The sequence below is a fragment of the Ursus americanus genome, chromosome 32, assembly GCF_024610735.1.
Source record: "Ursus americanus isolate L20-20 chromosome 32, mUrsAme1.1.p, whole genome shotgun sequence".
In the NCBI taxonomy this organism is placed as follows: domain Eukaryota; kingdom Metazoa; phylum Chordata; class Mammalia; order Carnivora; family Ursidae; genus Ursus; species Ursus americanus.
Genome location: NC_142158.1, coordinates 29,909,471 through 29,933,640, shown reverse-complemented (window position 1 = coordinate 29,933,640; position 24,170 = coordinate 29,909,471). Strand labels below are relative to the sequence as shown.

Below are 24,170 nucleotides of genomic sequence, written 5' to 3'. Positions count from 1 at the left end.
GTTTGGACGATATGTTGTCACTCTAAATTGCTCAAAGAGGTGGGGGAGGGGGTCGTTGATAGGTTGCAATTCTAGGAATTATAAGTATCTTTTGGCTTAAGAATTATGCCTGCCTTGAGTTTTCTAAGTTACATACATTCAAGCTAAAGCAAAAACCACAAAGAGCTTATAATTCTGGGAAAACAGTTTTTAGGTTTCTATCTATAGATCATTGTTCTCTGGAGCAGTGATTTCCAAATATGGCTGTGCATCAGAATCAACTGGTAACCTTTTAACAAATACTTTCACGGGTCTTACCATAGACCTGTACTGAAAGTGTACTGGAGTTTGAACATGACATTACCAAAAATGTAGAAATGCATGCAGTGCAAATGTACTGGGCTACTTTGTCAGCTTGCTTTTAAAATTAGCACATAAAAAGACATTTCTTCCTATGGTTTGGGTGGCATTTGGGGGTTCTGGTGGTGGCTGCTTTGAGCCTTGAGGGTATGCCTGTCATTGACATGAGTTGCCTTTTTGTTTCAGATGTCATCTGGGTGATTCTCAGTGTGGAGGTGGGTGGACTTTTAGGAGTAACGCAGCAGCTGTCATCTTTTGAAACGGAGTTCAACACACAGCCACATCGCAAGGTAGAAGGAAACTTCAACCCGTTTGCCTCTCCCCAAAAGAACCGACAATCAGATGAAAACAACTTAAAAGACCCTGGGGGTTCCGGGTTCGACTCGATCAGCAAAAACACATGGGCTCCTGCTCCTGACCAAACCGAGCAAGATGAGAATAGACTCTCACAGAACTCTGTAAATCTGTCCCCCAGCAGTCACGCAAACAACTTATCAGTAGTGACTTACAGTAAGGTAGGTGCCCTCGGAGAAGAGGAGAAGGGGTAGGTGGTGGGCCTTGGGATTTGTGATACCCTTTCATGGCAAACCTAGAAGCCTAGAATGTTCTTTAAGACTGCTTAGCTCTCCTGCCAACAGCAACAATACAAAAACCTACCCCTTCTCCCCTCCCCCCGCCCAGTCTTCCTGTCCTGTGGATGTTACTTTATCCACATTTATAATTTACTACTGTCTCTCTGCTCTGGTTTGGGTGTTGAAAGAACAAAGCTTTTTACCTTTAACATTTAAAAAAAAAAAGAAAGTCAAAATATCACCAGCTCTCCTTCCAGTGTAAATGTATACTAAGCCTAGAACAACAACATGCTTTTGGAATTGCTTCCTACTTTGTTGTTTTTGTTTTGGCTTTGGGTGGGGCTTTGTTTTTCCAAGGAAAAAAGACAAACTCAATTATTTATCCTAAATATTGTTGTTGGGCTTTTGCTTTACTTATCTTGTTTGCATGTCTTCTTGTCGATGTATTTTCAGTCTTTCATGGCCCATCTACCTCCTCACCCACAACCCAGAGTGGCCCAAGTGATATTTTGACTTTTTACGTGTGGGGCAGTAAGTGAGAGAATTGTTTATTGAGTTCACCATGATTTTAAATATGATTGTTCTGAGGCACTCCCCTGGGTGTTTGATTTCTTGACCCGCTTCTCTCCTTGCTACCTGATGAAACAGCGTTTTCCACACTCTGCTAAGGTGGTGATGGTTCTTGGTTGTTGGTTTGGGTTGGTTGAGTAAAGCGCTGATGCTTTACTGTTCTAGGTGTTTCGTGTGGCATGGGCGTGTGAGCATTCCTATGCATTCTCTGATTAATAATGCTGTGTATTAGGCCCAGCATCCCACCTATAGAATCATAAAACTGTTAAGTCTGCCCTTGCATCATGTTGGCATTTACCCTCAAATTTGGAAAAATAAAATGATGTTTATTTGAGGGACAAATTGTCTGTTGTAAAAATGGTATTTTCTGACTAATGCTTTATATATGGTCCAGATCAAGAGGCAAATTAAGAAACCTGATGATGTGAATCCTATTTCTCTACACAGTCTAGTAAGAGAGACTTCATTCACTAGTGGTGTAACAAAGGATTGATTTTTTTGGTTGTTTGGGTGGTTGTTATAAAGGATTCTGTGGAGTCATGTGAGTTGTACAGGATATAAGAGAAGTTAATCGGCAAGACAGTAAATTGCCTGTATTTGAGTTAAGACTTCACATCATAACACCACAATAAAAGGTTTTTTCTCTGAGCTGCTATTTCTCCAGATTTTTCCTCCTTAAATTTAACCATCCAGAGTATGACTGTTCCAGGTGGTAAGTGAGCCAAACCCTAGGGTAAGCATGTCCTGTTAGAACTGGAATTTGCAATTGGGTTTAACGGGAAGATGAGAGTTAGAGGAGGCAAAAACCAGTTGCTCTAGTGCTTGGTATCATGGAAGCCCCCTCTCCCAGCTGTGAGCCACCTGGCTCAGTAGTAACTGTGGTCTTAGGAGTCGGCTGGTGTTCTTGGCCAGGGCACCGCACTCATCTTTCTAAGTCGTGAACCTTTTAGTTGTTTGCAGCTCCTTTGGGGACTGATGCCTTTTTGCCAATTCTGTGATGATTGCACTGGCCTTGGGGGGGTGAGAGGTGCAGTGGGGTTGGCAGGAGGTCAGCCTCACAATGTTGTTGTTGTTGTTGTTGTTGTTGTTGTTGTTGTTGTTGTTGTTTTAAGGACTGGGCTATGGTAAGGCTAGAGGCTATTGAGATTTCTTGAGGTTGATGAATTCATGGTATGTTACCTAATTTTTTTTCATGAACTCTGTAGAATCATTTAGAAGTAGTATTTGCAAGAACCACAGAGAAAAGGTTCTCATTGGACATGATATCCAAGGAGACTATTGGCTATAATGCATTGAGAATGTAGCACTTAGGTCCCAAAGAGAAACCGAAACCTCCCTTGTTTCTTTCTTTACTTTCTTTTATTTAAAAATATTTTTTAAATTTATTTTTAGAGGTAGGGGGCAGAGGAAGAGGGAGAGGGACAAGCAGATTCCTTGTTGAGCGAGGAGCCTGATTCAGGGCTCGATCTCATGACCCTGAGATCATGACCTGAGCCGAAATCAAGAGCAGGACACTTGCTTAACCGACTGCACCACCCAGGCGCCCCTCTTGTTTCTTAATTTAAGCAGACTCTTATTCAGAGTGCACTTATGTGAGCATCTGGCAAGTTCTCTGAAAGCATTTCTGGTTAAAGTTAAGTCAGCTCCTCCTCTTAAGCCTCCTTAGGAACAGGGTTAGGGTGTAGACAGACATCACTAAGTATTAACACGTCTGTGCACTGTTGAGGTCCGTGTACATTGTTCAGGAGGAGGCTTGTAACAGCTAGCAGCTTACAGTACAGTAGCAGAGATGAGACCCGCACACAGCAGGTAGAGAACAAGTCATTCAGGAAGTCCGGAGAGACAAGAACACAGTCAAAATGTGCAGTTCGCGTGTATGGCTGTGGGTTAGAGTTAGGGCAGAGAGGAAGAAGAGATTGCGTTGATGGAAAGGGCTTTTCAAAGGATAAATTTGGAAAGACAGGAAGGACAGTGAACAGTTTAAGTGCTGAGGGCAGAGTGCGTAAGAGATGTGTGGTCAGGAGAGGTGGGTTACAGACAATGAGAGGTGGGTTCGGTCATTTGCAGTGCTTTCCTTGGAGGGGCAGTGGATGAAATCACAGATGGCTTTGACAAGAATTGGGACTGTACTTAAATGGGCATCTTAAAGCAGAGCTTATTCATAATTCCAGACGTTTGTGTTTGGCTTGAGACTATAGATCTGTTTATTTTTAAAGGCAGGCGTGCTTGATTCTGCGCAAGGGGATACTTGAAGATGATACTTGACACAGTGATGAGGTCAGGTATACCACAGTTCGATTTTAACTCTTCCTATGTGCCAGGTGTGTTGCCGTGTACTTCACATGTATCATCTCATTTTTTTGACAGGAAAACGAAAGCTCCAAGGGACTTAGGAACTTGCTCAGTATTACATAGCCATTGAGAGGCAGAGCTGGGATTCTAAACCAAGGTGCCACATTGCTAAAATGTGTATTATTAGTAGGTGAACCTGGGCTCTCCCTGGATCCTCCGGTTGGGCTGGAGGCTGTTTTGAGTGAAAGTATTTACTGAGTTGATGATTAGTATCATCAAGGAGTGAAAAACAGCAGAGTTGAAATAAGATAAGTGGCTCTAATGTAAACTGAAGATTGCCCGTGGCATCTTCTTTTTGAAGACTTACTTTGTTCATTGAGTCTTTAGAGTAGTGACGTCTTTTTTCTGGTTAGTAAAAATAAGAACTTGGGTGCAGAAACTTTGTGGTGTTTGTATTTACTAGCACTCTTTTATTTATAAGTGAGTGGAAGGAATGAAAGAAACCCCTGGGCTCTAGGGTTGGGGCATGTGTTTTCAGTTCACCCCAGATGCCGTCTTTATGGGGAGGAGGAGTACCTGATGCCCTGGTGTCAGGGATCAGAGTAGACAATAGATTGACTTACTCTAAAGAAATTCGCTACCTGCCGTTAAGGCTGGGAAAGAACGTGATGCTCTTGGAAGCCCATGACCACGGTTATAAGAGGCAGATACGGTTTCCTACTGCCTCCATAGTTACAGTTTAACTTGCTAAGGTTGGTGGGATGGAATGAAAAGATTGCTTCATGCGCCTGTTCTATGAGGGCTGCGTGGATGTGTCCGCATAATGGCACATATGTCAGTGCCAGGAACTGGACACCCCGGGAGCCCTTCCCCAGCCGTACTTGAGTAACTGTAAGCTCTCTGGACTCAGTGCTCCGTGTCCAGGGGGAGCCCTGGGTGGGAATGCCAGCTTCTAGCTCCATCCCACAAGCCCAGAGGGCCTGGCGCCTCCCTGTGTGAGAGCTGTCAGAGGGAGGCAGAAAAGTAAGTATATGCTGACCTGCTCCAAATATTCATAAATCTGACTCCTTGCCTTTGTTAGAAATTGGCTGACCTCATTGTCGGCTCAATTGTGGCTGACCTGTCCCATGTGAACAGTCAGATCAAGTATTGATGAAGGTTAGGTGCTGTTTTACTGAACCCTTTTTATGTGATTAGCTCAAGAGCCTCTGAAGACAAACAGTCACAGTAGGATAGGTGCTCACTCTGTTGACTCAAGGCTAGTCTTGCCGTGAATTCTAGCTCTCTGACTCAGCCCTGGAGGCCAGGATAGCTTCTGTTTGGACAGTGTGAGAATAGTAAAAAAACAATTTATAGAGGTGTGGAAGGAGAAAATAAGTCCTGTTAAAATCAGATGCTTTTTTTTTTCTTATTTGGCAGTAACTTTTTAATCTCTAAATGCTTTCTGAGAAGGCCTTACAGAGGAAAAAGACACCAAACAGTCTGATTCAGGACAGATGGTAATAAGAGTGTGGCTGTCAAAAACCAAGGGGCTGTATTTGAGGAAGGCCAAATGGTTCACTTCCTTTCTCAAAAAAAGAGTAATAATTTACACTGAGGGAGCTGAAAAGAATCCCAAATTCATTTATTTTGTTACTTGGCCTATGGTTTTTATTTTGTGTTTGTTCTTACTTTAAGAAAATGTTTGGAGCGCGTGTATGTCATATAGTCCTCGTTTAAACTGGATTACAGTCTGAGCCACTGTTATTACTTCCGCCAAGTGCTGGTGCAGAAGGAGAAGCTTGTTATTATCTTTGTGGGGAGGTTCATCGTACTCCTCCAGCGTCAGCCACTGCCGAGTGCCATCTGCCCTGCCGGCCCACGTTCCCGCCTGCTTCTCTTCCGATCTCGGTCTGACAGCCGCCCTTTAGTGTGTTTGGGTATGGAGCTAGAGCAGGAGTCAGTCTGCTTTTATTGCATCGGAAGTCACCTCTTTCCTAACCTGCTGCTATCTGTGTTGACTAAGGCATAGGGGAGTTACTTTCCCTCTGTTTAGGTAAGAGTTTAGAAATCATAGTAGAGGTTACCAGGGGAGGTTTGCAAAAGGCAAATCTTTTGCTCTGTGGGCCAGAGGCTATAGTGGCTGGTGGATCTTATCAACTACTTTGAAGTAGCCAGTTTAACATAATAATAAGGGGTGAGTTTGGGGTAACATAATGAAATTGGGTTCAACATGTGCCCAGTTCAGAGGGCCCTGAAATTGACCACAAGGCGGGTGCTTGGTGTCTGTAGCAGGGCTCATTGGTTATGTGAGGGGCTGGAGGGCAGTGTGACCTTCCCACTGCCATGAGATGAGTTTTTGCTCTCAGATGCAGACCCTTTCACAAAAGGTTTAAAGATGGTTCAAAGAGAAGCTAGAAGGAAAACTTGCGTCTCTTGGTATTTTATCCAGCTTTTGTTTTCTTCTTGCAAGGGATGGGTAGCAAAAGCACAGGACACCCAGGCAGAGGCCGGTCGGAATGCAGTAATCAGAGCTAAACTACCATTTATTGAGCACTTACCATGTCTGTACACTGTGCCAAGAACTTTTTGAATTTAATTTTTATTGTTAAAATTATCAATGTACGTAGCTGAAGGAGCCCAGTAGTTCTACAAAGTTGATTACAAAAACACCGGTCACCTCCCTTCCTCCCCGCCGCCAGCATTCGCTCCGCAGAGGCAGCAGGCGCGGTGTTCGGTAGGCATTACCTCATTGAGTGCACACAACAGCACGTGGTGCGGGGCCTGCTCTTTTCCCTCCTTTACACTTGCTGCGGCGTGAAGAACACAGGCGCCGTGATTTGCTCAAGGTCATGCAGCTCGGAAGTGGTAAAACTAGCATATGAGCAAAAGCAGTTGTTTTTGACTCCTGAGCCCGCTCTCTCTAACAGTGTACTACATGGCTTCCCCGTCGTAAATGGCGTTCAAGCACATATTCTTACCAGCGGAGCTAACAGCTGTGGGCTAGGGGGAGAATGCTTTCTATGATATAGTGCTACGTTTCACGTGAAGATCAAGCCAAGACTAGATATTATGTGACTTCTCTACTACTAAGCCCCCTCCCCTCACAAGCTATTATGGCAACTATAGAAACCAGTCTTTCTCTCTAGGCTCGCAAGGGAAAAGATTCCCTAGAACCTCCATAGTTACTTGGGTTTAGATTTTTGTTGACATTCAGTTTCCAGTAAGTCACTCTTGGGACAGCAACACCTCTATCTCTTGAAGTCACACGACCTGTCTGTGTTCCTTCATTATGGCCAAAAGATACAGGCTCTGAAGTTTTACGTTTCTGGAATGAATTTAAAATCCCCCTTTGAACATGCTTAATATTTTAGAACTAGAACATACTTAGGGGCTACCATGTTCCCTTTAAAGTCAGATTTTATTTCAACAAAAGCTATCTAGAGAAAGCAAATTTTAGGCAAAGGGACAACCCATACAAACCCTGAGGTTGAGGTTTGCCTGCTTTACTTAAGGAACAGAGTGAAGGAGGAGAGTAGAGAAAGATGCAGTCAGAGGATGGAAACCAGATCATGGAGGCCTTGCGGGCCCTTCTAAAGTTTTGTGCTTTTGCTCTGAGGGGCAGAGGAAACCATTAACCGGTTTTGAGCAGAGAGGTAATAAATAACCCCCCCCCCCCCCGCCGCTGCCTTTGGAAGTGGGATGTAAAAGAAGGAAGTAAAGATGATACCAAGGTTTTTGGCTTGAGCAACTAAAAGGCTGGAACTGCCATCAGTGGAGAGGGAAAAGGCTATGGTAGAAGTGGGGAGAGGTCCGGAGTTCCATTTGGAGCACACTGGGGATTTCTTTAAATATCCAAATGGAGATGTCAAGTGCGCCTTGTATATCCAAGTTGTATATAGAGTTTAGGAGAGAGGTCTGGGTGGAGATTTAAATTTGGGAATTGTGACATAAGGATTATATCTAATGCTGTGAGACTGGCTGCAGTCCACTAAGTGATGAGTGTAGAACAGGGTTTCTCAGCCAAAGTACTAAGACTATTGACACTCTAGGCCAGGTATGTCTTGAGGCAGCGAGTGGGGGGTGTCTAAATGCATCGTAAGATGTTTAGCAGCATTCCTGGCCTTGACCCAGAACATGGTGTAGTACCTCCCCAACCCCAAGCATAACAACCAAAAATATCTCCAGACACTGTCAGCTGTCCCCTGGGCAGAGAGATGACAAACTCGCCCTACTTGTGAACCATTGATGTAGATAGAGAAGAGGTCCAAAGACCAGACCGGGCTTAATACTGTCTGTCTAACATGTAAACAGACTGCTTCATGTTATTCAAAGCACGCTTACTGTACTTATTCTCAATCCATAACAGTCTCACGACTTCTGTAGTTACAGCCTTCATTTGACAAAATAATACGGAAGTCATAAGTGACTTGCTCACATTCACATAGCAAATTGGGGGTGGAGCATGGGCTGGAACCCAGGGACCCAGTGTGAGTCTAACGTTCTTCTAGACCACAGTCTGATGAGGTTTGCTGGCAGAAGCAAAGTCTGGTGGTTGTTCCCTGAAGGTAGTTTATACACTTAGCACCACGTTGGAGAGACTTCCTTGTTCATCTTTAGGAGCTCCAGAAGAATTTGTGACCAGGGAGGAAGCAATGCAGAACAGAGGAACCTGCCCCATTCGCTGGCCGATTAGTACATTCTGTACCAGAAAGGGATTGTCAGTAAACTCTGGTTTAAGGATATTACCATGACTCTCTTTTGAAAACCCAGAGGAGCCAGGAAAGTGCTCCCAGCCTTGCTGGTGTTTGCATTGGCATGGGTCATGTGTGCGTTTTAAAAATAAATTAAGCAAACACCATGAGCCTTAGAAAATGTCTTTTGTTGTTTGTAACATTACTGTCTGAGAATAAAAAGTATCTCCAGGAACTCTCCCTTTTGTACCTCAACAGCTTCAAAGCTGTTCAGCTCCATTTTATTTGCTTTGGGGCTCTGAGCATTGTTTTAAACTGGTCTGACGCTGGGCACTCCTGTAGCCGAAACACAGCCAGTGTTCCCAGGATTGTCAGAGTATTTTATTTTGGTTGTAAGGGTAGGTTTTCTTTCCTATACTCTGAATTTAGCATTTTAATTTCTGATGGAAGTTCTCAAAGTCGGACTAGTGAAATTACAGGTTCAAACAGACAAGTGAAATTCAGAAGTGTGAGAATTTGTATAGATGCTCGGGTTTCAAGTAACTCGTTCTCAGCTAAGTCTTCTGTAACTGTGTTCTAGCAGGACAGGTGCGGAATGCGAGGTTACGAGCTGGGAGCTGTTGGACCTCAGGGGGGAACATGGGCTTCCTTAGAAGCTCAGCTGCAAGGGAGACTTTTTCCAAAGCTGTGGACACATCTATTTGCAAGGCTTGAGGGTCTTGGGCTTTTTGCTGTAATTTCATTGCCCAAGAGCCAATTTAAACTGCTTCATACAAAGATAGCTTTGATATTATTGAGTTAATAAGTGAGGCCTCCTGGGTGCTTGACCCATGCTAACCCAGTAAAATCAAAGAATTTACTGTCTGAGTGTATACATGACGTGACTAGCTCATAGGAAAGACGAACAGCCAGTAAGGAAGGGGTATATTGAGTTCCAGTTGACTTTTAAGTAAGTGTTCATATGAATTTGGAGGACGGAGAAGGCAGTGGTGCCTCGGTAGATGATAGGTTCAAACTGAATTGAAGGGAAGAAGAACCACACATAGGAAGGCCCAGAGGCATCCACAGGCAGGGTGTGTTCATGGGACAGTGGCCAGCCTGGCTACGGAGTGCGGTGTGCGGTGTGCTTAAAGAGGGTGGAGCAGATTTTGAAGGAAGACCTTTGAAAGCCAAGCAAAGGAAAGCCAATGTTTAATGTGAAAGGAAGCAGAGTGACAGCAATGCTCTTGAGCAGGGTAGTGTCAAGATGAAAGCAGATGTGGCTGAATGAGACCAAGGAGAGTCCAGTTTATTCTCCTGCCTCAATCAGCCAGACATTTGGGGGGCAGGGGGTGATTCTGTGAATGAACTGTAAGAGAGGAGAGAGAACACAATATCTTGTAAGGAAGGGGTAACTGATGGAAGGTTACAGGAGTTCGGATGGAAATTCTAAGAGGAAATGGGACCAACAGCCTCACCCATTGCTTCAGCAGAACCCCCACGGTACAGCCAGCACCAGTGGTGACAGGGCTAGAAACTTGGATAAGCTGCTCTCCTTTTGGGTAACCTCCCCAGTGAGACTCTTACCAGGTCTTTCTTCCTTTTTAGGAAGTTTCTCTACCCTGGAAGATGGCCATGAGAGAGCTTGTGTGCCAGCCTCCCACCTGGATTCTAGCACACTTGCTTAATTACATGGGATCTGGGAACTCTAAGTCCAAATTGTAAATAACTTTTTCTGAAGTCTTTACTGAAATGGGGAAGTCCAACCCAGCCAGTATCCTTCATCTCCTTGTTGTAGAACTTTAAATAATGTGTTTTCATTCACAATGATGTTTGAGTTTTATTCTTTATGGTGATTTTCTTGATTTGCCACCGGGTAGGTGAGTCCTCTGGGAGTTGCCTTTGGCCATGGGGAGCTCTGGATGGATGGGAGGAGCACTGGAGGGAGGATGCAAAGATGGATGGTGAAGGGAGGAAGAATAAGGGCTGCATGATGAGGGATTGGATGAATGGATAGAGGGAAGACGATGGATAGATGACAAGGTCCCCAGCAGGACTGTAGAAGTTAGTTAAGAACAAGAGAAAAACTGTGTTACAGAAGTAAGTATAAAAAATGGTTTTGCAGGGCTTTTTAAAAAAATTAATTCATCACAGTTATGACTGTGTCAAGCTTTTGAGCAGTTTTGGCACAGGCTGAAAGAAGACTGTGAACGGAGCCTGCCCCATGATAGGCCCTCGTGCATAAAAATAGGCTTCTTTACTTTTCTTTGGCTGGTTCTCATACTCATCCTTAGCCAGCGAATCGAATGTCTCTTTGGAATTTCGAGGACCGTCCCATGAAAGTGGCTGGAACACCAGTGTAAAAGCATCTGCAGAAGTTCCTGTCCCGCTAACGTGGCCCTGCTCTTCCAGTAGGAAGCCGCCTTGAGCAGTCAACGGCTGCGGAGGGAAGGGTCCCGGTCCGAATATTCTTGAGAGAGCCCTCATCGCCCTGCCTGGGACTCCGGTAGAGACTTGATTTTATTTCGAATGAGAGACTAACAGGGTTGTTGAGGGCACCGGCAGTCGAGCCAGCCGTGTGAGCAGGGCTCCACCACATCGTGTTTGCAGTACAGGACCAGGACAGAACTTAGTCCTAAACCCCGTATTCTTCTGTGTTTGCGTTCAGTGTACTTAGCGATACAAAAGGAGCACTGGGCAGAGGCTGCCTGACCAGGATTGGCGCAGGAAGTGAGGAGGAGGAGGGCCCTCGCGGTGTTATCTGATGCTGCCATCGGTATACACCAGGAGAGCGGCGTGTTCCACAGCCCTGCCGCGTTTGCTCCTGTCTTTATTAACGTGTGTGACCCTTTTTATTTATTTAAATCACAAATAAAAGCAAAATAAAGACAGGTATGTGAAAGTCTCCATGTTGTGTTGCTTTAAACAACTAGCTTTCAAATAGAAAAAGTGCACCCCCCAGGGCGCCTGGGTGGCTCAGTTGTTAAGCGTCTGCCTTCAGCTCAGGGCGTGACCCCAGGGTCTTGGGATTGAGCCCCACGGACTGAGCCCCGCATCAGGCTCCCGGCTTTGCTGGGAGCCTGCTTCTTTCTCTCCCACTCCCCCTGCTTGTGTTCCCTTTCTCACTGGCTGTCTCTCTGTCAAATAAATAAAATAAAATCTTAAAAAAAAAAAGAAAAAGAAAGAAAAAGTGCACCCCAAAAAGCCCTTGTAAGACACCCTTGTTTCAATAGGCTTTTCAGCCTTCTTCCCCCCCCCCCCCCGCCCCAAACGTTAAGTGTTAAAAAACAGATGGCTCACCAGGGCAGAGTAGTTCACCGCCATTCACTCATTCGTGTTACTGACACGTGAGGCTTAGCGTCTGCGAGGCATGAAGAATTGGCAGAAGCAGCTTCCACCCTCTTCAAGGGCAGCTTGCTCTCCTGATAGCCCCACACTTCCTGCTGTTGAAAATTGATGAAGAAACTTTTAAAAAATATTCCAGCCCAAACCGAACTAGTGTCCTGTCTTTTTAGTAGTTTAGCTACAGTTAGTGTTTTCTCTGAGTGACAATTTTTAATACTCTTTTGAGGAAAAGTTAGATTTCTTTATAATTTTAGGAGAAGTTTTGCAGGTGCACACTCACATGCGATCAGTGATAACCAGATCACTGGCTGGGAGTGACTCTGCTGGTCCCCAGGGGCAGCTATAAACTTTTGTGATTTAAAATCAGAGAGAGATTATGTTTAGGTTTGCTTGAGAACAGAATCACAAGTACTGAATCTTAAATTGTCTTTTTAGGAGATTGTGGTGAATGGGACTGAATTTATGTTTTATGTCTATAAATGTCTTCTAAAAATATTTTAAAATATTTGAGAATATTAGCCAAATTAGGGCTCTCAGTCATTTTTCCATCATGGAAGTGCAGTTCAGGACCCGGCCCAACTACTGTGATGATTCGGCTGGCTCGAGGCCGAGGTCTTTTCCCCAGACACCAAGGAACTGTCTTCCCCAGACACTGTCTTAGCTGGCGGGTATGGCGCTTCCGTGCTTTAAGAGGGCTTGCCTGCCCTCTAGCCAAGCAGAACTTAGGTCCTAGGGCTCACCGCTACTACAGCTGTTGAGTGTAAAGCTTAGGGAAGGCTGAAGCACAGGCGACACCTCAATCCCCATGGACCTAAAGGCTATCTCTCCTTTGCCAGGAACACTTTCTTGTCCCCTACTAGGTGTAGCCTTTGAAAGCCTTGAAAATTATGCAACTCAGGTAGGCCCTGGGGAACTGGTCTTTAGACCTGGAGTCAGATATGGGACTTTTCCTGTGGATGGAAGTTGAAGAGTTGCTAGAGTTGCTAGAGTTGCTAGACCCCAGAAGAGAATGGACACTGTCTCTATTGCCAAACCCTGCTTTTTGGCTGGGGTTGGAGACATTAGCCACCAGAACCTGTTACACTGGGTCTTGGAACTCCAGTGGAACCTGAAATGTGGATGGGCCTCCCGTTTCCAATATACCTCCATCCCACTTTAGGAAAGGCACTTCCTGCTTGGCCTCCTGCCATAGGACGCCCTGGACAAGCTGTCCTTGGAATCTCTGCCAGGCTTTTCCTCCACCACTGGTATTGCGTTGCCTGTGTTCTGTGATCCATTTGTGACACCTATAATCCTGCATGTGGGGAAGTCTAGATGATAAAGTGGTTTTGAAATAGAATTGGCTCCCTCTCCCTTCCTCGAAGTGATGATAGTTAATTTGGCAGGGTGGGGTGGGTGGGAATAGAGTTTGTTCTCAAGCCACCTTTGTGCACCAATGAAACATCAACAACTTCCAACATGCCAATCTCTGGGTGAAAGGGAATTAGGTAGCATTTTTTCCCTCAAAAGGCACAGAACTTCAGCCACTAACTTAGAGGGTCAACAAATCCGTAATCTAAGCTAGTTACATACCTCACTGAATGTCCAAGGGCCGGGGCACTCACGTGGAAGTCTGAAAATACTCATCATGCCTTTGTTCCTCTCTCTGCCAGTTGCATAGGACCCATTTTATTTATTCGTAAAATGGATATGTGCAACAGCTCCTTGGCAAAGTCACGAACTCCCTTCTCCAAGCATTCCAGACAAGTCACAAGGCTATTACTTGCATTATAAAGGCCCATGTGAAGTCTGTGGAGCTTTGGTGTGACAAAGAGTTAAATTTAGGGGAAAATATTTCATAGAAAACAAATGCTGTTTGTTTTTCGGGTTTTCTTTTGTCTGTGCACTTTTTCCTGCACAGAGACTTTTGAGCATTGTATTGGTTCCAAGTCTTGTGGGAATTCTAGGCCTTTATTGCTTTCCGTGGATTGTTCCAGATGAACAAATGCTGGGAAGTACTGAGCCACAACTTGTTTTAAGGTTCTATACTTTCTAATTCTGGTGTGTGTGACCTCCGACCAGGCTCTGCAGAATGGAGACTGAGAGCCCTTGGCTCCCCCAGCCCACCCTTGTTAATCGGGTGGGACCATGGCCACTGAGATGGTTCCAGCCTTAGCTTGTCTGCTGGAGGCATAGTTCACTTTGGGGCTGGCAGACACGTGGCCATGCTCTTACCAGTTCTGAGCCCTTGAGTGGGTTCCCTCTCTGAGTTTGGAGATCTTGGCTTGTCTCAGTGGATCTTTTTGAGAATTACAGAGAATGTGTTCGAGTGCCCCTGCAGCACCTGACGTGTATGTAGTTGATGCTGCATCCGAGTTGGCCTGCCCCTCCTCCAGATTCACCTGGTTGGGATTTTTTGTTCAGTGATAACCACCAAGCAGCTAGAGACATACTTCTGGTCTTTTGAGGGTTTACGTGGGGGAGGAAAAGAAGCAAAGGTGATTTCAGTGCCTTCCCCTGAAAACGCTATAGAAACTTTAATCTCATGTTCCCTATTCTCTTGGCAGCTTTGACCTCTGGCCTAAGCATGACCAAAGGGCATTCTTTCTTGGAGTCCTGTTTTTCAGCCTTCTGAGCCAGGCACTGTATTGACTCCTAGAACTTTAAATCATGGGAAGATTTAGAGAGGAACCTGAGTTCCTCTGAGGGGAAGGGACCTTACTCAAGGTCACTTGGTGAGTGGCCGCAAAGCTGGGAGTAGAACCCAGATCCCCTCCCAGTTCTGCTCCATGTGCATCCCACTGCAGTGGAAACAGGGAGGGTCTTGCATCTCTAGCCCGACCACCTCCAGAGAGCCCTGCCGCTCCTAGGACTTAGGAGGCTGTGACCAGATGGATGGCATGACCCCCAGACACTGGTGTCCCCAGGCCTAAGCAGCTGTTTTAAAACTTGGTTTTGGAAGGCCACTATTCCTGTGACTCAGAGGTGTCTGACACTCCGGAGACTAGTCTGCGAAACACCTGTCTTCTTTTAGTTATTAATTCAACAAATGTTTATTGGGTACCTATTGGGCCAGGCATCATGCTAGATGCTGGGGAGATGGAAGCAAACAAAACAAAGTCACTCTGAAAAGGGTTCTAATCATTGGCAGCCCTGCAACCAAGCATTGTTTTCCCTCCACAAAGAAATATGTCTTTAAAAAAAAAAAAAAAAAAAAAAGATTCTGACTGCCTGCATCCCATCAGGTTAATGGAAAATTTCATCTCAGTCATTCTTATGCCTTCTCCTAATTGTGCCCAGCTTCAAGATTCATAATGTAGTTGTCAGGCATCAGGAAACGCCCTTCAGTCATTTGTCATGGTTACAGCTGAGGCACCTGCTCTTGGTACCCATTTGGTCCCTTTGGTCCAAGGGCCCCTCTGCTTGTAGGCCACTTTAGGGTGTAGGACCCCAGGGAGGCTGGTCACCAGTTAACTTTTGCCCTCCTAGGTCTTGGCATTGACTGGATCTTTCCAAGGAGCACACTCCGGGAGGAGGGTGGGAAGTTGGAGGGAGGCACAGGTCATTCTCCAGCAAGTCCATGCCACTGCTTTTGCTGTTGGCACATCTTGGTGTCTCATTCTGAACACAAGGGAAAGTGAGACTATGAAGCCTTTTCCATCCAGACAAGCAGCACTGAAAATACCTTTGGGAATTGAGAATAAACCTTATCACGTGGCAGGGGAGAGGCAAAGTGGGAGAACAAAAATCAGACTTGGGTTTGAACCCTGGCTCTACCTTTTTCTACCCATGCGACTTGGAGCAGGTCTTTTAGTCTCTGCAGTCAAATGGGCATGAGTTAAATGAGTGTGGGAATCCTCACCTGGCTACGGGGTGAGGTTTAAAGACAGTGTGTGCAAAGCTCCTAGTACCATGCCTGTTACCTGGGTGCTCAGTAGACAGTTGCTGTTTCTGCGGCAGTCTTGTTGTTGGTGTAAGAGTCATCAGCCAGAAGTAGCCTACATCTGAGGTTAAGGTGCAGAGAATGGTGGACAGGGATCTTCAGCAGAGAGGTTGAGACCTTGTTGTCCAGCAGGAAGGCAGGCTTTGTGGCCTGGGTGGAGGAAAGTCGGCGCTGATGGATGCAGCAGGTGAAAGATGAGGACTACCCCACCTCGAGCACCTCCCCTCTCTCCGGATGGTGTGATAGAGTGGGAACACTTTGCGACTGGCAATGCTGAGAGTTGGCCTCTTGAGGTTTTGCATGGCAAGGACAACCCTTGGGCTTTGTCTGTGCCATGGGGCTTCTTCTGGCTCACTGGGGACCATAGATTCTTTTACTTGGTTTGATTGTCAAGTTGTACCTGCTTTGTTTACCATCACTGACTGTGTTCACTCTCTTCCAGGGGCTCCACGGGCCTTACCCCTTCGGCCAGTCTTAAACGGGCGTCGGCAAGAAGAAAAGTTAACAAAAGACAGAAGGCCTGACTTTGGGGTGGGGGGGAGGGCAGGGGGTTCCTCTGGATTGCAGACCACACCGCATGGACCCCTGGCTCTGACCCCCCCCATCCTGGAAGAAGAGGAAGAAGCAGAACAGACTAGTTTTGAGTAAACTCAGTATGCATGTGTGAATGCTGAATCGCGGAATGGTGTTGAGGCTACTAAGAAGAAACCCATGCAGCCGCCTTGGGTTTTGTTGATTAGGCGTCAGTCTAACAAGTCATTAGGTCACTCGGGAAGGAAAAAAAGTTTCAAATGGGGGAAAAAAAGCCATCTTTTTAAACAAAAATTATTTTGCCTACAGACAGGTTGTAGTTTTGAGCACATGTTAATTTTTTCCCCTTTCCCCACTTTTTTTTTTTTTTTTCTTTAGATAAGGGATAACATACCCTTTCTAGAATAGCTGCTTGCTCTGGAAGCGATTCAGGTTACAAGCTGGCATGGCGTGTTTGGGGTCTGTGCGGGCCCATGCCCCAGGAGGACATCCCCTGTGCCACCCGACTCCAGCAGTCTCTGACCCCATTTGTTTTTGATGGCATCAGCCAATGAGTTATCACCCTTTTCCTCTTCTTTTCTCTTTAATCTTCTGTTGACTTACACCTTTGACATTTGTATTCATCAACCCCTGTGGCTCGTTACCATCAGAACCTCTCTGAAGACCAAACTTCCCTGTGTGGCCGGCAGAGAAAGCCTTGAAGACAGATCTCGGGCAACATGGGAGTTTCTGAGGCCGAGAGGTGTCCTTCTGCACACACTTACAACAACTCAAATTGCTTTTCTTCCATGTTTCTCTTGGCAGAGAGAAATGCCATCACGCTTACTGCTCTTTTGGATTCTTCATACACAGCGGCTCCCCATTCACTCTGGGAACAGTGCCTCTGTGCTGTGTACATGTGCGTGCCACGTGCACGCACACACATGGGTGTTGGTGCCGCTCACCAGCAAGTGTGCAGCAGGCAGGTGGAAAGGTGTCCAGGCTTCTCTGTAGTGACACAACTCCCTTCCCTGTGTTTCCCTCCCATTGTCCTTTGTGGTATTTTCACAGCCTGTTAGTGGAGGCTGAGCTGTTAAGGTATGGAAATACAGCCCCCAGCGGGGAGCTGGCCATGGGGAAGGGCCAGAGTTACTGACTGTGTGATTTTGGAGACCACGTTTTGATGAAATGAGAGCACCCCCACCCTGAGCAGGATGCTTGGCTAGTGGGAGGTGGTGGGTGAGGGGCAGCCCGGCCAGAGCAGAGGTTACTTGGCTGGCTGCCCACTTGGGCATGTGGCCCCACTGGCATCCTGTGGATTCCAAGCAGGTTGAGATGTGGACCTCTCCATGGGAAGCTTGAACCAGGCTAGAACAGCTGTCTGCCAAAGATACAAGAATATGCAAAGTCCCTCTTCTTTTTTCTTCTCACCCCCTCCTTCCCTTGAGTCTTGGTTGGTTTGATAGCCGGGGATGTGGATCTAGGGTGCGGTTACAGGGTCACCTGCCTGTTACCACACCCCTACCCAGCCCGGGGGTGTGAGACAAGCAGGGAGACCAGGTGATGAGCGGCTGCAAGGGGTCATATAGCCTGGGTGTGGGTGAGGGTCTGCCTGCCCGTCTGTCTCTGTCTGGGTGTCTGAGTTCCAAAAATGTGTGTTATTTGTTCCTCCTCATCCTCTTCTGAGACTGTTTTTTAAAGCTTGATTGTGGGAGAAAAGCTTGTATGAAGTTCCTCCTTCACCTCCCCACCTCCCCAAAAATAAAAGGCGGGATACACTTTGGTCCACTAGAGAAGCACTGGGGGAGGGTGGAGCCAGCCTGCTGAGAAGGTCTGGTAGCTGGGTCTGGGACTAGACTAAGGCTCACACCGGAGTAGCCATTTTCAGTGTGCACGAGTGCCCCATTCCCGAGCAGAGCAGAGGGGAGTCCCTGTTAGGTGCCCAGGACATCACTGGCCCAAGCCAGGGGCTCACCATGACTTTTTGTCTGAGGCCCCTGGTAGGCCCAGATTGCCACTACTGTTGGTGCCAACCTCCTGGGACACTATCACCCCGGAGCCCACACACGCCCAGCCCTCAAAACAGCACATCTCCAGGCTGCTGCTGGCAGGATCGTGGGAGGCTTTACATCGCCTGGTTTCCTGGCTTCTTCATCTGCCCCACGCCTGGTGCCCCTTCCCTGTTTCCCAGGAGGGGCTGCCCGCCTTTATTCAGCAGGGGCTTTAATAGGTCACCATTAGTGGGTCTGGCCCTGCCAGAGGCGTCCTGCTCCTCCTCTTGCTTGTAGGCAAGGTCACTGTCCCAAGCACGTTGACTCCCCTCCCAAGAGCAATCCATTTCTGTCCACATCGTTGGAGAGGTGAGCTCCTTACAGAGGGCCAGAGTGAGCACAAGCCGTGCAGGAGGAGGCGGGGATTCCGTGGCTCCCCCAGGACCAGGGGGTACCAGTACCATTCATTCTGTCTCCTCTCACTGGTTTGAGTTCTGAATAGTGCCTAGAGCCCCTCTCCTTTCCTGCCTACTGTGGTGGTAGAAGTGACCCTCTCAGCCCCAGTAGGTTCTGCTCCTCTTGGACTCTTCCCCAGAAGGCACGCTGCCTCTGGGCAGGACCACCAGTGTCTAGCACCCATGAGAGGAGGCAGACGGCATCCTTAGAGGCCTGAGCCCAGCGAGGGAGGCAGAGGGGCTCAGGCCTGGGAAGAACCTATCGTGTGCATGGAGTGACGTGTGTGTGGATGTGTGTACGCGTGCATGCCTTTTTTTTCCTTTTTGCCATGGGGGCAGTATGAATTCGGGGTATTTTTCTACAAGATACAGCCTTCTCTCCCCCAGTAAGGATTGGCTGTAACCTTAAGCTCATCACTGAACCTCACCAAGACAGCTTGTGTGGCTTGAGGGTGGCCAAGATGGGATCCCCAAATTCAGTTGGAGCCCCAGGAGGAGAGGATGGTGGGGTTCCTAGGGCTCAGAAATGCAAGCTGATTCCCCACCCCACCCTGCCTTGCCTTTCCTTCATTTCCTTGGGTGAATGCTGGAGCAGCCGTGGCTGCCCCCTGCACCTGGACAGTGGTGTGTAGCAAGCAAGCTGGGTGGGTGTTTGTGGTGGGGCCTCATGGTGCCTGGGAGGAGATGAAGATGGGGAGGTTTTTCCTTACTGTATAAATGAATATTTGTATGATTAAATTAACACACACACACACAAAAAGAAACCTGTTTTCATGTGCGTCAGTAGTTTTATTTCGGAGACCCTGAGGTTCATTATGTTTGGGAAATTTGTCCTGGGGTTATGATTAGATCTGCTGCCCTTTCTGGCTTCAGGGACCAAAGAGGTGAGGAAACGATTTCCAAGGGCCTTGAGGCCCCAGGGTACTGTGCGTCTCCTGAGCACTTCGCTATCCGCAGCATGTAAGCGGGGCAGCCAGGTTAGCGTTGATCGGCCAGAGGCATTGTTTGGGCATTTAGCGTGTGTCAGGTACACAGCACTGGGGGGGTGCAGAGCACCATGGGCATCTTTCCTACTGGAAAAAGAGACAAGGCTGAGTTGGGGAGTCCCCTTTCCAGTCCCAGCTGGGCCTCTGGCATCCTAGATGGGGATAGAAGAGGGTATGCGTCTTCCCTACGTGTTTCCCATGGCAGTTGGGTATCGTTCTTTGGTGCTCTACACACTGCTTCTGGCATCTAATGGATTAGGTAAGTTTTGGGGGACTGGCCTGGCAACCTGAGAGGTAGGGACCACGTTCTAGGTAATTGGCAAACCAGCTTGGAACCTTGCCCCTGTGCTTAATGTGAGATAGGCCAGCAGATGGGGAACCAGGTTATTACACGGTGGCCAGATAGCATGAAAAGCACTTAATTGGCATGACAGCAAATGGTGGATTCCCTAGATTCATCTCTTCATGTCTGTAGCACGTCAAAGAGCTGAGAACTCAAGTTTGTTCAGTCACATAATCACCACTGTGTTGAAGAGAAAGATCAGAGAGGAAGGGGGATAGATGTTTGAGTTGTACAGGCTCAGACCCATGGCCTCGGCTCCCAGATGCTGGCTTTACGTTCACTGAATGGCAGATCCCCTTGTTGGGCCTTCACCCCAGCTGGCAAAGCTGTGTGTTCTAAAGGATGGTGTGGCCATCTCCCTGTAGGCCGCTTAGGGAACCGGTGGCCACAGATCCGTGAGAGAAATGGAGGCACCACGAAAGAACTGGCGTCTGCTCCACGGGCCTAAACACAGGACTCCGGTTTCTCCCTTGAGCCTGATAACAGAGCCCCGGGTGTGGGAGACGGGCCCAGAGACCCTTGTGGTGCGTGCCCTCGCCCCAGCCCCCACCCTGTGCCGTGACAGCACACCAGCATCCTGCTTCCTTCCAGGTGCCCTGGGCTGTTTGTTCTCTGCAGGAGAGGGGCCCCCACCCTGTCACCTGGGTCTTCTGGCAGCTCAGACCCACTCCCAGGCCTTCCTCAACACCCCTACCGCTGGACACTTATTTGCTTGGCAGAATCTGTTTGTCTTTGGGGCTGTAACCTGTCAAGAAGTCACCAGGCCCTGGGAGAGGGGAGCAGGTTTGATGGTAGCTCGTGGCTCAAGCCATTCCCACGCGGGCTAGGTGACAGGGAGGGGGCTCTCTTGCCTGGGGTAGGGGTGGAGGTGCAAGCAAGGGAGGCACTTGCAGTGGTCCAGGCCCAGCCCTCCTGGCAGAACAAACAGGTCCTCAAGCCACTTCCCTGCCCCAGCTCAGGTTGTGCCTGGGTGCCTCCCACCCTGTTCTCTAGAAGGCCCCTCCCTCACCTGCTGGCTGTGACCCGGCTACTTTCCCAGACACCACCTGGTGTCCAGCCCTGTGGTGGCCAAGAGAGCAGGCACGGAGGGTGCTCATGGGAGTGTAGTAGGGAGCAGGCAAGACTGCTTTGAGCCAGGAGAGTGTGTTTGAGTTTGGGGGTCAGGTTGTCCAGAGAATGGATTCTGACAGGTTAGCGTGACTGATGGGTCCCAGATGCCTTCTCTATAAAATGGACGTGGCCATGTGTAGAAGCCAGGACTTTGATGGAGCTCTTGGATTTGGGGGGTGGGGTGGCGGATGTCCTTTTTAGCCCTTAGTCTGAGATGCCGTGATCTGGGGCAGTGCTGCTCAAACTTGTACGTGTTAAAATGCAACTTCTGATTTAGTAAATCTTGGCGAAGAGGGCAAGATTCTGCATGTCTAACAAGCTCCCAGGTGAGCACGCACTGCTGGTCCCGAGACTGCACATGGCATGGGGACAGTAGACGATGCCTGAAGGGGTTGCCAGCCCCCCCACCTCCTGGCTCTGTGAGACGGAGCCAGATCCAGCCAGATCGCGTGCTCTCGTGGGCTTCGTTGGCCAGACCCACTAGAATTTGAGGGAGTTGAACAGTCACACTCGTATCTAAGAACAGTGACCTTCAAAAGGTGGGCCTTGGTTCCCCAGCATTTCCCAGGGATTATCCAAGGCTGTGATTTCCGGCTTGCACATTACTTCTCATGTATTGAGTTTGTGTCCCAAATAACAAATGTTGACGTGTCCACTGTAATTGTGGTTATATTGGTTGACTGCTATCGACCAACTCCTATTAAACTATTTATATGAATTACTTCATTTAATCCTCACAACCATGAGACAGTTCAGGGCAGGCAGGTCTGGTGCTCAGTTGGTGAACAAGTAACTCTGAAGTGTCATGACTCGTGAGAACAGAAGTGCAGGTATTGTGGAGCACGCAGTGAGCAGGGGTGTCCGGGAGGAAGGGGTCCTTGAGCTCAACCTGAAGGGTGGAGGGATGGGAAGGTGGGAGAGAGGGTGATGTACTGAGACCCTGAAAGGAGATCAGCGCCCCTCCCAAGATTATTCCTTCCTGTGGCCGTTTCTATCTGTATCTGGAGGGGGAAGAAGAATGGCCTTCCCGGTGACTGTTTGGGAGAGTTCTGCTGCCCTTGCCCCTTTGCAGTTCGTGTGATCACCCTTTTATTGAACATTACTTATATGCCAGGCACTATTCTAGGTGTGGAGATAGGGCCGTGGCCAAAAGAGACAAAAGTCTCTATGCTCATAGAGCTGACATTGTAGTTAGGGTGGACAGACAAGTAACACAGATGTAATACGTCAGGAGATGGCGGGTGCTGCGGAGAGAGAAAGCAAAGAAGGACAGGGAGTGCTGGAAGAGAGGATTGCTGGAGAAGGCCAGAGAAGCCTTCACTAACATGCATGAAGAACACCCTGTGGATATGTGGAGTAAGAAGGTTCCAGGCAGAAAGAACAGCAAATGCAAAGGCCCTGAGGTGGGAATGTAGCTGTTGCAGAGTGAGCAAGAAGAGTAGTAGGAAGTGAGGTCACGGTTTCCTGGGCAGCTCAGTCAGTTAAGCGTCTGACTCGGTTTCATCATGATCTCAGGGTCGTGAGATCTCCCTCTGTCTCTGTCTCAAAATCTTTTTAAAAATGAGGTCAGAGAGGTGAGGGGGTTAAGTCAGGTGGGGCCTTGAGGTGGTTGACCTGGCTTTGGCTTTCACTCTGGGTGAGACAGGAGCCGTCGGAGGGCTGTGAACACAGGGAGGGACACATCCGACATCTTTTAAAAGAGACTACACCGTAGGTTACAAGGGCAGAAGCGGGGAGCCCCAGTGTTGACTGGGTGCTGGCAGTGGGGTGGGGAGCAGTGGTTAGATCTTGGAAGAAGGTCCACTTGGGAAGTGGAAGCAGAGTATTTGCCTGTGGGAAAGATGCAGAGTGCCAGGAGAGGGACGGTGTGCAAGGTGGAGGAGTCAGTGTTCCAGAGACAGGGAGGACTGCGTGAGGAGCAGCTCGTGGGGTAGAATCCGGGGCTGGGTCCAGACCTGTGCAGTGTGAGATGCCCATTTGTATTTGTGGGAGGCGCGGGGCAGCCAGGTGGGTAGGCCAGTCTGCTGCGCTGGGGCAATGGGGGGCGGAAGGCAGTGTGGGAGTCGTCACCATTAGGTGGAAATTAGAGCTTCAGGACTAGAGCTCTCCATCCCAGGAGTGCCCCCAGGTTTGACCTCACCTGTCAGCACACTCCATCAAAGCCTGCTTGTTGCCCCAGCTCCCTTGCGATGATCTTCTCTGACCGGGAAGACCCTCTCAGACTCCGAGCTCTGAGAGCTGCAGTTGACCTCTGCTGTCCTGGCAGTCCCTTCTGTCCCAGTCCTCTCTGCTGGTCATTCCTGCAGGTGGGTGTAGAGAGCATGAGGGGCTACCTGCTGTCCAGGCCAGGGGTGACTTCACCCAGGAGCCAGGTGGCAAGGGCATGGGGGAGTGAAGCCAGGACCCCGATAGGTTGTAACTGTCCCTGTGGTCCCATCCTCCCAAGGACAGTCTAGGGCCCTGGAGCCAAGTTCTAGGAGTTCCTCCTGCAGGCTGAGGGAAAGGGAAGTCTGAGAGAAGACGGGATCTGTGTCTGAGTGGGGGGCCCCCGGCTCTGGTCTGAGACCCCCCAAAATCCCTGAAAGCCTGGGTTGTCACTGCTTGGGGCTTCTGAGCAGCTGAGGAAGCCCCCAGCCCCGATAGTTCAAGGGCAGGGGGACAGTAAGGGCCAGGGAGGGGTGGCAGCTGAGCTGTGAGGCATACCTTCTCCAGGGTATGTGTGGAGAGCAGGCTCCATCCCTGGGGCGGGGGGGGGGGGGGGGGGGGGGGGCGGGTGCTGGGAGTGCGGCCTCCTTGGAGCTGGTGCAGGGTGGGCCCAAGGCCGGCAGAGGGCGCCCTGTGGCCCAGGCCTTGTCGGGAAAGGATGGACACTGCCCTGGCCTGCCTCCCCCTGCAAGTATGTTTGCCCCTGCCCTCCACTCCAGGTAGGTGAGCTTGCGTTCCTGAATTGAGGCTCTGCTGCGTTTCCATGGTGTGCCTGGCCAGGTTATGCACTCAGAAGCTCACTGTCCTGACAGCTCCAGGGGCGTCATGAGAATTGAAACCCATCATAAAAGTTTAGCACATGGTAAGTGTCCAACATG

At 48.5% G+C, this 24,170-nt stretch overlaps 1 protein-coding gene across 7 annotated transcripts in view; it reads left to right on the top strand.

Moving 5' to 3' along the window:
- ILRUN (inflammation and lipid regulator with UBA-like and NBR1-like domains) overlaps positions 1–16,595 on the top strand; it is an 85,286-nt gene extending 68,691 nt beyond the window's left edge. For 4 of the 7 annotated variants that reach the window (XM_045772071.2, XM_087858146.1, XM_045772072.2 and 1 more), the window contains 2 exons: positions 526–854; positions 16,135–16,595. In XM_045772071.2, coding sequence (XP_045628027.1) covers positions 526–854; positions 16,135–16,170 — 365 coding nt within the window. In that variant the 3' untranslated portion in view covers positions 16,171–16,595. The remainder of the gene's footprint in view (positions 1–525; positions 855–16,134) is intronic. The other 3 variants (XM_087858149.1, XM_087858147.1, XM_087858148.1) reach the window with 1 other exon arrangement.
- Positions 16,596–24,170: the final 7,575 nt, after the last annotated feature.